The sequence below is a fragment of the Myripristis murdjan genome, chromosome 4 (assembly GCF_902150065.1).
Source record: "Myripristis murdjan chromosome 4, fMyrMur1.1, whole genome shotgun sequence".
NCBI lineage: Eukaryota > Metazoa > Chordata > Actinopteri > Holocentriformes > Holocentridae > Myripristis > Myripristis murdjan.
This window is the reverse complement of record NC_043983.1, coordinates 30,386,723-30,401,066: the sequence shown is the minus strand read 5'-3', so window position 1 is coordinate 30,401,066 and position 14,344 is coordinate 30,386,723. Positions and strand designations below refer to the sequence as shown.

Genomic DNA, 14,344 nt, shown 5'->3' with positions numbered 1-14,344 from the left:
TGTAACTGCGATGTTCAATCATGTGCTATGAAGGGCCAAGATTATGCAGGGTTTCCTTCCAACCAATCACTTCAATGAGTAATTTACTGATTAGTGACTCCTCTTGGCCTGAAAATGCACTTGTCTGTAAAATCAGCCGCTGCGGTATTTGGTTGAGACAAAAAAAAAAAAAAAACCAACAGTCTGCAGGTCTTTATTTACCCCTCCATGGCAAATAATTGGACACCGCTGCCTTATCAGACAGCTGAAATATGAATTAGTTAGACAGACACGATGGGCCAATGCAGCACCACAACAAGCCCAGTATGTCTCTTTCTTATTAAATGTCTGGATTGTGATGTAGACCTTGGCTGTGTTTTTCTTTGGTAAATGCCAGGCTATTTGTGCTGCAGGGGCACGTTAAGGTGAATGTTAATGGCAGCATGTGGTGAGCTAACCCATGGGTTCAATGCACTCATAATGATAGTGCGGCCCATTGCACCAAGGTTGAGCAGCTGGCCTTTCATCGTCAGAAGATTTAGCTAAAGACCTGGCTTTGTGTGAGCACAGGGGAGGCTGGTGCCATGTGCGAAGTCAGAGGAACACATGAAAGGGAAAGAAAAAGAAAAAGTAGAAGGAGGGGAGGTGGCTGAGACTGAGGAAAAGGGATTCAAGAGAATGTGCAGAGACAGAAAGGAGCAACAAAATGGAGAAAGCCAGTGACAGATGCAGCGCGAAAGACAGGAGGATTTTGCAGATCAGAGGAAGAACGAGAAGAGAGACGGACAAAGAAAGAGGAAAAGAGTGGGAGATTTTGTAGGGGAGGGAGAGACGAAGAGAGGAAGAGAGACGGTCAGGCAGGTCATTTTCTCCCTCACTGGTCAGCTGTCTGACTCACCGCTGGGACTGGCTGATAAGACAGGCAAGGAGGGAGTGTGAAAACACACACACACACACACACACACACACACACACACACACACACACACACACACACACACACACACACACACACACACACACACACACACACACACACACACACACACACACACACACACACACACACACCTTTAATGACTGTAGCTTAGTCTGACACTGTGTTGTCAGGGGCAACCAACTGGCCAACCTGTGAGGGAGTGGCAGGTAAGTTCGTGTTGGACACAAACACACACCTACCTGTAGTATGGTTGTTAAAATGTCTACATAGTTGCTCTCAGTCTGATAGAGCTCCTTGGAGACCTGCCACCTGGCTGACTGCTTGGACAATGCCGGAGTCGAACTCTTGGACGGCTTTGAACTCTCTGGAAGAAAAAGACACAGACAGACAGACAGCGAGGCACACAGTTAATATTGCACTGAAGCACTGACAGGCATTAGTTGGGTTTCCATCCAAGTATCTGTATGGATTATGAAGAATGGAGGAAAAAAAAAAAAAGCCTGAATGAAAATGGAAAATTTACATAGAGCTTTCTAAATATCCCCAAAGAGCTTGTGCACTTTGCTTGAAGTCAAAACCTTTGCTGATAAAGACATTATGTAATAAAGCGTAATGGAAGCACATTTGTCCGACTAATGATTTCTTCACTTTTAAAACAAGGCTTTGGACTTAATGCCTGCATTATGATTCTGCACCAAGGCCACCCAGAAAATTCATACCAACTCCCAATGCAAAGCTTTATTTCAACTCCCAGGTTTTGAAGATTACAAGAGATTCCACATCATAGTTAGATAGTTGGCATCTTAAAACACCCACAATTCACAATTCCAAGAAATAATGAAACTGTAGACACTGACAACTGTGCAATGTGTCAGTATTATATCACTACTGTGATATGGGACTATATGGTCTGGGAATTTCTATATGGTATTAGATAGGTGGTTTCCTAGTTTTAATGAACTGCATTACAGTAAAGGGATCTAATTTTCTGAACTTATTAGATTCTTCTAGCTGTTCGATTATTTGCCTCTATCTGCTTGGTCATCATGTCCACATAACTAATGACTGTTTATTAAAAACCTCTTGTGTAAATACCAACAGCTATACTTACAGTGCTGTCACACTACTGATAGTGAGGTGTTTGGGCCAAGATATTGTGTTATTTTACTTTCTCAACATCACCCAGACCTACTGGCACAACAAATCACATGATGAACAAATTAAAAGCATATCAACAAGGGCACCCAAGCTGTGTATTTTAAAGCATTTCAAAAAAAAAAAAAAAAAACGCACAGTGTCCTCAAATACCAGTATGACTGGAAACGTCATGTTAAATTAGTCATACCATCGCACATACTCTAGTAGAGGCACATCTATAAATGTTAAGAGAATGCCTGAATGGTTAACATCAAAAAGAAAAAAAAAATACACTTTCAATGGTCCTTATTTAGACAAGTTATATTGGCATTGTATGTACTGATATTATGTGGCTGATATTGCCTCAAATTATTTCAGGATAAAAATTGTTAAATGGATATGTGCACCTTTACATGTTGCCCTGAATAAATTACATTCCCATTCAATTTTGTTATCATAAACTACTAAAAAAACACATTTACTTTACTATTTTCACTAAAGCGAAAAACAAAACAAAACAGGGATTTCCGGGATATGACCTGGACTAAGTTAATGGCCTGTCCTTGAGGTGATTGGTTTATTTGTACCAAGATTTTTTTTTTTCACAAATGAGATCATTACAATTAATTACAATTCACATTTGCCAGACACTTTCATCCAAAGCAACATACATTTGAGATTTTTCTTCATCACAAGCAAGGATCTAGTTAGGAGAGAACAACAACATCAAGTGCCATAAAGCTCCGGTTCTGATTGTAGCTATTATATTATACCCCCTGGAAAAATTAAAATTATTAATTAAAAAAAAAAAAAAGTTATGTACACAAATGTTAAGTCTGATGAGTTCTGGCTTGGGTGAAACTTTATATTGTAAATGTAACTTTCTCTTTTTACTCTACAGCTAATCTGAAATATGGTATTCCCCAAGGGTAATTTTTAGTCCTTTCACTGCTTCTGCCTGGAAACACCATCAGCAAGCATAAAGTTCACTTTCACTGTTATGCAGATGACACTCACATATACATATCAGTGAAACAATGAGATTCTAGCATCTCAAAGTAACACAAAGACCGTTTTTACAAGAGTAACATTGAGTTACTGATGCTACTAAATTACCTCGACCCCCATGAAAATAAATCTGAGTTTGTTCTATTTGCCTGAACGCACTCCAGTCAGATTAAAAGCAACACTGATGCTAAGAGAGTTGTACAGTCTGTCGTCTATCAGTTAAAAATATTTCTATTTTTTTGTGTCTGCTGTCCTTGAAAAGGTCGCCTCTCTTCAGTCTTTTCTCATACCTACCCGAGTCACAGTTCCCTCTGCCAGCAGCATCTAGTGCATAATGTAGCAGTAAGGTATCAGAAGAAGTAGGGATCATAACAGATTTTAGCAGCTCTTCACTGGTTGCCCACTAGTTTTAGAATTGATTTTAAGATTTTCCTGAAAACTTTTAGGGCCCCCAGCTACACAACAGACTTTTTAACCCTTTATAACCCCTTATTTTTATTCTCCTGTCTGGCAAATTGTTAAATGACGATCATTACTTTTATTATCAGTGTTAGCATTGTCTCAAAGATAAGAGGATTCCCTCTGTTTGATCTGAACATGATGAATGCATTCTTAACATTTTCTATGACCACATCCAATTCTGAGGATGGCCCGATTCTGAACCCAAACAAGGTGTTTGGAGTCACTGAACAAAAGACAATATAATTAATTTTTATCAACTGAATATTTCTTTCATCCTTTCACAACCTATTATAACTTTGGAGTAACTTGATATCTGATAATAGCGTCAATATATTCACACTTCCTAGGTGCACCCTGACCTGTATGGCTTTCTGGTTGCTCCTCCTCCTCCTCTTCTTGCTGGTGTAGGTTGCTTGTACACCGATTAGTCAACTTCTTTCCCTCCAACTCTGTCCTACTCCTCCTCCTCCTCTCCCTGGCTCTCGTTCGTCTCATCTTCCTATTCCTGACACGAGCATCTCTTCTTTGTCTCATTGAACTTTTTTCTACACTGTCATCTGGAATGTAAATGAGATCACCTTATCACTGTACTCTTGTGGAGAAGAGAATGTTAACTGTAATCAAAAGCACCCCTCTCAATATTAGAAACTCTAACAAGTCAATTCATTTTTAGCATCTTACAGCCTGTTAACTGAATATAACTCGTTCTGTGTCAGGAAATCAAAAAAACGGTGCTCTTAAAATACATGGTGTGGATGGGCGTATATGAGCAAGCTGTTAATGCACATCTTGCTAATGAGTTCTTTCACTTACAAGTTCATTTTCCAAAAATACGTTTTGTGAATTGAAACTCCTGTGGATAGTTACATAATTTTACCTGGCATCATCAGCTTACTGATTGTTTTATAAAAGTCGAGTACGAACCACAGGAAATCTGATGAGTGCAATTTCAGAGTACACCTAATGATGTACCAGTAAGTAACCAATAAAAATACATAGTTCTGAAGGAAGTACAAGTTGTGGAGTTTGATTTGGAAAAAAAAAACTGACTTCTGCAAATTTTTTGGAAGGTGAACATTTTCTTTTCGTTGCGGTTTTACATCAGTCCCTGTAAGTGGCAATCCAATTTCTCACTCGTCCCAAAGACTAACAAGAGTGAGGAACCCTGTCACTGTGCCCGATAGTGGCCCCAACAGAGCTGGCTGATTACAGCAGATACCGCCTGCTAATGCAGCCATCAGATTGTCAGTGGTAGCCTGGTCAAGGTCTCTAACTAGGTTCTCCATCAAGCCATGCCAATGAAGCCCACTCGTCACGCCTGTGATGCACTCAAGAAACCAAATGCACTGCAGCTCCCCGTGTTTGGCTCCCTATCCACTTTGACATTCTGCCATATTTTTTTGTCTCATCGTTCTTTCCTGGCTCATTCTCTCCTTGTCTGCTCCGCTGCTATCAGCTCCCCATTGACCAAGGCTGTCTTTCAATACATCTCTTGCTTTTTCACCTGCCAGAGCCGTGGGTGTCTCTGGTGTGTTGAAGACATTAAGCAGTCAGCCAGCAGACAGTGTTGCTCGGGACTGAGACTGTCTTTCTGCATCTCTTTACCAGTCTCCCCTCTGTGTTTCTTTATCACCCTCTCTATTACTGCCTATTTGCAAGGCTCTTGCCTGGAGATGTCAAGCAGTGAGCTCATCAGAGTGCCACCGAGGACCTAGTCTTTTCATCTTTCCCGTGTCCTTTCTCTTTTACCCATCACAGAAGACAATTCTTTATCAGGCGTCCCCCTTTGTGTTTCTCTGTGTTATTCTTCTGTTCTTCAATGCTTCTGTCCCCTGACCTGATTCTTTCAACTAACGCAGCTTTCAACATTTTTTTTCAGAAGTGTGGAGATTTCAAGCCGTGAACCTGCACACGCTCAGCCAGGACAGTGATAACCTTTATTCATCTCTTCCTCCTTACTGGACAGGTCCTTCAAAGTTCTCCATTGTGTTGGAGATGTCAAGCAGAGCAAAGAGTGATATCATGGCTGTAGACTCTCCTCGTTCACACACCCCCTTCCTATCATACTTAGTCTGTCAGTCTCTTTCTTCTTAGCTACCCTCAACATTTCTGATATGCCAAGCAGACAGCTGACAGATTCCCATGTTTACCATGCGAGTGTAGGTGTGCTCCTTTTTATAAAATACTGACCGAGCCAGTAGGTGTGATGCTTTGCACATAAGTAAACAGCAGCTCCTTAATGACTGTGGTAAAAAACATAGTGATCAGTATGTTGGCAGTATCATTTTAGTTGCCGAAGTTGAACATGAAAGCTCTGAGTCTTTGCTTCACCAAAATAAGAGTGTAGAGCTAATAAAGACAGCCTTGACTTCGTATTCAACTATATTCCATCAGGAACGCCATGAAAATTGACAACTCTCATGCAGTGACTGGCAATTTCTACATAAGAAGATGTGTAATGCAGTTGTCTTCAATGACCTACAAACACCTACCAACCTGTTGCAATAAATGGTAAGAATCTTAAAATATGCACAAGGCATGTATGCTTATTTTACAAAAGGACTTTACTTTAAGAAGAAAGAAATAAGACAATGCACCAGCACATTACATGAAAAAATACTGCCTTGCTTTAAAAGTTTGGAGCTGTTTATGGGAAGGAAACGTGATATCCAAATTTTCTGGCGTAGGGCATACAGAGGTTATTAACCACTAGCTTGCTGTGAGATTGGTAGGTGGAATCACCAAATATCAGCTTTCTTGAAATGTTTTTGCTGCTGCTGCCGCCAAAAAAAATGGCTTTTGATTGGATGGGATATGTGGCTTTACTGAAGTTGAGAATTAGAATGAGAATGAGTAATTGATTTCTTGTGCTCATTCCTGATAGGGATTGAGGGAAAATTTGGGAAACTCATTCCGTCATACCTGTCAGGGCCTTGCATGTCTCGGGAGTGTTGGAGATGTCCAGCAGAGAGCCCATAGACAGGGAGTGCTCTGCCGACTGCCTTTTGCGTGGCGGAGGAAAGGGAGAGATCTCTGTCTCCTTCGTGAGCTGAGCCAACGTGTCCCTCAGTCGACGCTTTCGGTTACTGTTTGGTGTGGTGAGGGAGAGGAGGGACACCGCCTTCTTCATCGCTGGGCTGTCATTCTGAGACAGACAACAGATCATAGCCAGATAAAAACAGAAATAAACAAAGATGAGTTGCAAAAAGATACATAGTGAAGCTGCATTTGTTGAAAAAAATGTAGGCTTAGCACAAACAATCCAAATGTTTAAATGTTATTGCAAACACAACAAAAATGACTTAAGACATTCTGAATTTTGTCTGCCAAAATATCTGTCCACCAAAACCTCTGAGAAATGTCATGTTGCCATCTTGGTTGTATGTCAATTATTTGGTGCACTACAATATCGCAAACTGCATTTCTACTTCTTCACCAGATAAAATGGAGAAATACTGCACAAACACTGTCTGACTCCAAAAACCAATTAACAACAGCCTGCCCAATGCTAATCAACTCTTAAAAGATGTTTGTCCTGTTGATTTTTTTAAGCATTTCAATGTTTTCATAATGTTCACTGACAGCTGAATGGAAATGCAGCCATAGTCAGATTCATAATTGTGGGTATAAGAATGTAAGCATACACTTACAATGTCAAATAAACCCCTTGACACTCAACTCCAAATAAACCTAAAAAAAAATACTGCTGATAAAAAGTGTTTTTCCTCTGTTTAGAAACACCAATCGAGTTCAAAACCCTGATATCAAAAAAGATATATGACCAATTCTGCAATAAGCAGTAGCCTCACGGATTGCTGTTTCTTCAAGGGGTTCAAATACCTTTAGAGTTTCAGTGTTTTTATGTTCAGAATGGTGTAATAGAAGTAAGACCTGCCACCCAAACTCCTAAATTGCACTATTTCACCTTTGAAATTGGAGAACAGCACAAAAACAGACAAAAAAAAGGGGGACAAATCACCCTTCAGGGGCTATGGAAGACGCAAACTGTAAAAAGTTTCAGAGACTGTGCGACTTTAAGCCCAAACAACACATCTGGTGAGAGGGCATCCACTAACATGCGCAGCCTCAACCAGAGACATTTGGCTCCTCGAAATGAGGCCCTTGGCTTCTGCCTCAAATTATCTGGCCATTGAAAAACTCAATAAAAGAAGGAATGAGTGCAAGAAAGAAATAAAAGGGTTTGCAGACAAGAAAGATAAATGTTGAGAGCGCGTGAGGACAAGTTTTTTTTTTTTTTTTTTTTTTTTTTTTTGCTAAAGACACTGAAACCTTCAGGTTCCAAACTAATTTTACTTTTTACTTTTGGAGATGCCTTTGCAAACCAGCTATTACTTCGCAAGGCCTTCAGTGTGCCAAAAGCAGTGTGTGTGCTTTAGAGTGTGTTAAAAAGCGAGAGAGAATGAGTTCATCCTGATGTGTCTATGAAAATGCCTGAGCTACAATGTTTATATAAGTTTGTCTGTACTGTATTCTGGGTGTTTGTGTGCACATAAATTGGTCTTACTCACTTTCTCATAGAGATACATGGACTCTCCAGCTCGCGCATCCATCTGAATGCTTCCCCAGAACCACTGCAACAGAAAGGGAGAACAACACTTCTGACTAATCCATAGATGAAGATAGGGTTGGGTAGAAAAGCAAAAAAAAAAAAAAAAAAAAAAAAAAAAATCTATTGGTACCTTATTGATATGTATTTTCCATCAGAGTTTTTGAAAAATGTCAAGCTTACAAGGCCACTTCAGTTTTCTACACCCTTGAGGCCATTTTTGTTTGAGAAATAACAATTTAGTGGCAGTTTGATTCAATTTAGAAAAGTCTATGGTTTGCAGAAATGAGTCTTGGTTCATCAAAAGTATGAAAAGTGTATTGATCTTAAACCAGGATATAAGTTAAAGCTTTGGAAACAGAAAAATCTCCATCAACAGCTCTAACCTGTGTGACCATGTGAACGCTGTCCCCCAACCAATGAAAGCAGCAGTCAAGAAAAGACTGTATTGATTGTGGGGTTATGACTACAGCTAAACCACCACTCTACCTTGGTTCAAATTACTCATCCGCTGGAAGGGAAAATCTATTATTGATCCCCCTCTCCGACAGAGGAGACGGAGAGAGGGAAGGTAGAGACTGTATAAATTGAGGTTTAACCTAAAAGGAATCCTGATCAGATGATCATTTGGCATTCTGTTTAGGAGGGGGAAAAAAATGAGAGGATTCATCATGTTTTCTTGGTCCCCGGTCTGTCTGTGTCTGCCTGTTCCAAGACCTTTGAGTATACCAATCACTCTGAAATGTCAAGATAGCACTCGACTGGTAACATGGGGGTGTCAAACCTGCTTGCCACCGGGAGCTGAGCTGAACTCTGCTTCATTTGTACTGCACAGGCCTGTTGATGTACTCTGAGATGCCAGGCGGCTTACTGTCAAAGTACTTTTACTCAAAGTAAAGGGGCAAACATGTTTTCCCTCCTCGCGATGTTTAACATTTTCTTTTCAATATCAATCCACCCAGACTCTGAGAAGAATGTTGTTTACCCAGAGAGAGTAAACATACTCTTGGTTTGTTCGTCTCAGAATGTGATTAGGAAAACAAAGAAATAGGTAAATGGCAAGAAAAAAAAAAGTAATTTCTGATGCCTGGAGTGATTGGTTCAAAAACCACTGGAGGAGGCTGTCTAGCAAACTCAACGACACCATATTCATATTACAGTAAAACTGAGTGGTAATACTATTACCTCTTCTGAGACAAATAAATTGAGAAAAAAAAAGAGTAAGAACACAGTATCAACAAAACATGTTTGCATTTTTCCCCTCACCAAATAAACTCTTAACCTGTCATGTGCAATCAGAGCATCTGCGGGTTTTAGAAAGCCAAAAACTAATTGAAGACATCTGTAATGATACCTAATGATAAATACGGATAAATAAAGAAACAAAGCTGGCAGATTCAACCCAATGCTAACTGAAACTGACTAATCAAAGTACTGAAAATGTGAAATGGGCAGCAAGGACACAAGGAAATGGGCATGTAGAAAGAAATTACAGGATAATGCACCAAATCTGTCACGTGCAGTGGTATCTCCATAAAATAAAATAAAGTTAAATATTTCTGTCTGGTTATCTGTTATCTGTCTGGTGGAAAAAGTCTCAAATTACATATTTTAAGACTTTGAGCCTTTTCAATATGCAGGATTCCTCTGTTTTCAAGCTTTTTTTTTCCAGGGTTCCCACTTAATTTCAATGACCCGTACGCATGTAAAATGAGGCTTTTTTTTTCTTGACCACAATTTTGAACAAATCATATTGTGTGGGAGGTACACATAACGTAAACAAAAGGGAAAATAAATATTGCTTTTAATGAATAACTAGTTACTATTCTTTAAAAATGAGGCTGACAAAACTCCATGATATCACAAGACTTGTCCGAAGAATTTATTTCATTCCCTGACTTTCCATGTCCAGTAATAAACTTCCCAAAATTCCCTGAATTTCCAAAACCTCCTGTTGTTCCTAGCTAACACTAAAGGCAGCTGAGGTAGTGAGGCTGGCCCTGCATTAGTACTGAAGAAATCTAACTACCAACCGGAGAGGTGGTAATTACAGGAAGTTATTACTCCCCCCTCCTCCAAAACTACCGTCGTTTTTCTTGTTGAGGAAGCCGCTGAATCCTGAACGGCTCGGCATCGACCAGCACTACGACACTGAGCAGCCTCCCCTAAGGCTTTTGCTATGAATGTATTTTGAGTCATTTTTAAAGACAGCACTAGTCCAAATAAATTCCTTCAGGAACAGGAAAGAAAAATGACGGGACCACATTTGCAGAAGAGGCCCGAGGTGAGGAACAAGCACTACATTGGCAATCTCACATGTGAGGAAAAGATTCAAAGAATATACATTATACATGGATGCTTTCAATACAGTTTACAATTTCCTGTCAGTGGTCACAAAAAAAAAACACACACTTGGAATGGCCTCTTGAGAGTTTAACAGTAAGGGAAAAAGCCTTTAAACACTCCCGGCTCTCTAAAAGGAGAGTGAGAAGCTGCTTTGCCTACCTCCTGTTTGACCACAAAGAGTTTCTCGGGGGGAGGAAAAGGCAGCACTTTCACCGAGTTTTCCTCCACGACCATGTGGGTGCACTTGTCATCGCCAACCTCGACGTGACTGCCACCTGATACACCAACGACACACACAGGGACAACGACAGACAAAAGAGAGATGTGTGAGCACGTCCATCACAATGACAAATAAAACCTGTATATTCATGAACAACAAATATGTACATGAATGGATGACAAAAAGACCCATGTGCACACAATCATACTCACACACAGGTGTAAAAGGTGAAATAAATAAATGGAAATTAAAAAAATTAAGTATCAACGCAAGAACATTATGCCGGGTACAAAAGTTGATACATAACAAGCACAAGACTCAAAAAAGCATTCCCATGTTTCAATTTTGAGCAAAGGCCTTAAAGATGCATCAGGGGGAACTGGAAAGTCCTTGTGCTGTGCTTTCATTTCAAATTTGAAAGTGCAAAAAAAAAAAAAAAATGAAATTAAAAGTCAACACAAACAGTGGAGTTTAAAGAAAGCCTTGAAGGTTAATGTTTAATTTGCACTCCGCACCGTGTTTATGTGCCCGGAAGAGATCTTCAAGGCTGCGTTGACATTTTTAAGACTATAGCACAGCGTGGTGTTTTCTCTTCATCGTCAATTTTGTGGTGACCCCGTTTTCTGTGTTGGTACCTCAGTTAACTAAAAAAGGTTATTTTTACTCACAATCCCGAGGCAAACAATAACTAGCAATCTCGGTGGGCCTGTGGTTTTCATTATGTTCTCCATGAGAAATGGGAAGAATGTTGATTTTTTTTTTTTTAAAGAAAAAAAAAAGGGTAGGTAAAGGACTGTAACACCCCCATAAGGTGCATGGTAAAGAAAAAGGATGGAATAAACCTCAAAATGTGAAGGTATTCCTTTGACAACACTGCAAGGCAACTGTATCCTATTCAAACATCTTTCCTAAAATGAGAATACACATATGGTGCTTGTCTTGTATTCTGATAAATAAACAAATTACACTCTGTTAACATTTGGCCATGGAACAAGGGTAAATTTCTTTTCTATTTCACTGCTGGAAATTACTTCTGCACAGAGGATCAAAGCGTGCGAGCACTTCTCATATTCATTCAGCAGCGAGGTGGCTTTCCACAGGTAGAACAGTGCCACTGCTGTTAGAGAAGATAGGAAATGTCATATATCAATGCTGGCCATATATCTCATACACACACACACACCAAAAATGCAATCCAGAAATCTCAAAAAATCTTTCAGACTGGAGAATCGACATCTGCAAAAAAAAAAAAAAAAAAAAATGGCAGCTGGAACTTCAACCAAAATGACACCACCGATCACAAATGCTGCTGAAACTTGCAGGAACCATGAAGCTATGAAACTTTATGGAACAGCGCTGACCGTGTTTGAGCGTCCTCTCCTCCATGTTGGCCTTCTCCTCATCTGAGAAACCCAGGAAACTGAGGACGCAGTCCTGGAATGGAGGCACTTTGAACTCGGTACGAAAATCCTCCTCTCCCGCGTGGAACGAGCTGAACGGATGAGGAACAAAAAGAGTTTCAATGTCAAAATTTCTTTTCGGCATATTGACAGGTGGGTACAATCCAAGTACTTTAAAGTGAATTGTGACATACTGAATTAGACTGAATGATCAAAATGGTTGATTTCAGCAATATCTACTCAACATTAAAGACATCATCATCGTCATTATGACAAAAAGATATAATGATGATTTTCACCACCAAATCAGCTATCACCAGTCGAAAGAAAGCCAGTGCTACTGTGACCTGCTGCTCATTTGGCCTCATCGGGTTGAATGTCTTATACTTTTGGACGAATGTTTGTTTACCACATCTAGCTCTGTGCTGTTTGCTAACCTGCACACTTAGCACAATATCAGCACAACTGGATTTCCATTTCCCCTCTAGTATTGTGATCACGGAGGCTGAAGAGTCAATCAGAAAGGTCTCTGACACTGACCCAACGTTTCCCCTATGTAAACATTTACCTGCCTCCTTTTTACCTTGCAACTTGTCTTGCTGTTTTTAAAACGTGGAGTACGACTGGCGTTCGAGTTTTTCTGACAGAATGCAGTCGGTCGCTGTCTGTATATGAACGGCACCTGATCACCTTCTACCTAGATGCAGCATCGCTGATTATGGCTGGTTTTAGAAAAGGCAACCAATCAAAAAAAAAAAAAAAAGAAAAGAAAGGGCAGCACAAACATTCACACACAAATGGTCAAAAATGTGGGAGGACGGCAGCGTCTGCATCCACAGCCTCACGATTTAAGATCAAAAAGCTGCCATAGGCCACAGAGGGACGTATGACTCAGTTACAGCAGGAAGCTATCCAATTAGGTGGAGCGATTATTAGGAACTTTTTTTTTTTTTCAAACATTTGGAACATATTGGAATAGGCCAATCTTTGGAAGTTATGTAAGCCTAAAGTTTACTTTCTTAAAACAAATGCAACAGCTGTGTGCATGTGCCGGTGCAACACACTGAAAGCTTCTTATAATTAAACACAAAGTGCCGTAATTTTGTTCTACTTCACATTATAGGTAAGTGAGTGGCATTCAAAACAGCTGTGTGTGGTGTGAGAGAAAGGATGTGTGTGTGTGTGTGTGTGTGTGTATGTCCATGTCTACGTAGCAGCAGCTGTGTTGCATGTGCTAGAAAAAGCCTGTGCATGTGTGTATTCTGTAGCACTATCACAAGAAAATGTTGTGTGTGAGTCCATGTGTGTGTGAGAGTCAGATTATGTTTGCATGTCTGTGTGTATACAAAGCAGCAGTAGAAAAAGGAGTATGTGTCAAGTAGGAGAAAGAATGTGTGTGTGCAAAAAAGCATGCATGTGAATATAGGGTAAAAGAGAGAGTTTATGGAAAGAGGAGATTAGGCGTCCTGCTCTTTGTTTTGGCTGTTTGTCAACACGAGCTGTAGGTCGGCGTACGGCGGACTCTCACAATGTTTGAAATGCTGACGTAAAAATAAACAAATGTTCTGTTAACTCTGAGCGATCCTCGATTTTACTGTTATATCTAACATTGTTTTGGCTATTTCAAAAGGCTCGCACCAGCAACTTCTGCTAGAATCTGCCTAAACTTAGTAGAATGGCTCTGAAAAGGCCAAATTACTTGCTGTAGTGAAATTTTGTGTGTTTATAGGACGAAGAATTGTCAAATATGACTTCCACGAGGCTGTTCTCAGCAGACTGCACACAAGCAACTTCACATTTCATACTCCTCACAGCTAGAGTGAAGTTAAAGCTGCAAGCAAAGTTTACATTATGTTCATTCTAATGCTGATTAACATCCTTCGCCTTAAAAATCATTAATTAAGTGGTAAGGTTGAGAACCTGTAGTTTTATGTATATTTCTCCCTGTTGCACTTAGTGTTGCTTGAAACATGACCAACGACTGCAGATCAAGTTATACCTTAAAAACATGTCCAGTTCCTGGGATTAAAAAAATGTCTCATTTTCAGGAAGAACATTAATCCATAGCAAGTACACCTACTGCTGGCAAGCAGCTGGCCACAATGTCACGTGTTGTCATGGCAACAGTGAAACGCTGCCCTTTTTGTCCTCGCTTTAATACGATGCTGGGATTTAACTAGAGCTGCAACTAATGATTATTTTCATTATCAATTAATCTGCCGATTATTTTATCGATTAATCAATAAAAAATCCATTATTTGTTCCGTGAAATGGTGAAAAAAAAT

The 14,344-nt window shown here is 39.9% G+C and overlaps 1 protein-coding gene across 2 annotated transcripts in view; it reads right to left on the bottom strand.

Annotated features, from left to right (window-relative positions):
- The window catches only part of ect2 (epithelial cell transforming 2), a 59,689-nt gene that overhangs the window by 28,874 nt on the left and 16,471 nt on the right, over window positions 1–14,344 (bottom strand). For both annotated transcript variants that reach the window (XM_030050398.1, XM_030050399.1), the window contains exons 9-13: window positions 12,021–12,151; window positions 10,599–10,714; window positions 8,056–8,118; window positions 6,449–6,671; window positions 1,159–1,283 (exon numbers count right to left, since the gene is read on the bottom strand). In XM_030050398.1, the coding sequence (XP_029906258.1) occupies window positions 1,159–1,283; window positions 6,449–6,671; window positions 8,056–8,118; window positions 10,599–10,714; window positions 12,021–12,151 (658 nt within the window). The remainder of the gene's footprint in view (window positions 1–1,158; window positions 1,284–6,448; window positions 6,672–8,055; window positions 8,119–10,598; window positions 10,715–12,020; window positions 12,152–14,344) is intronic.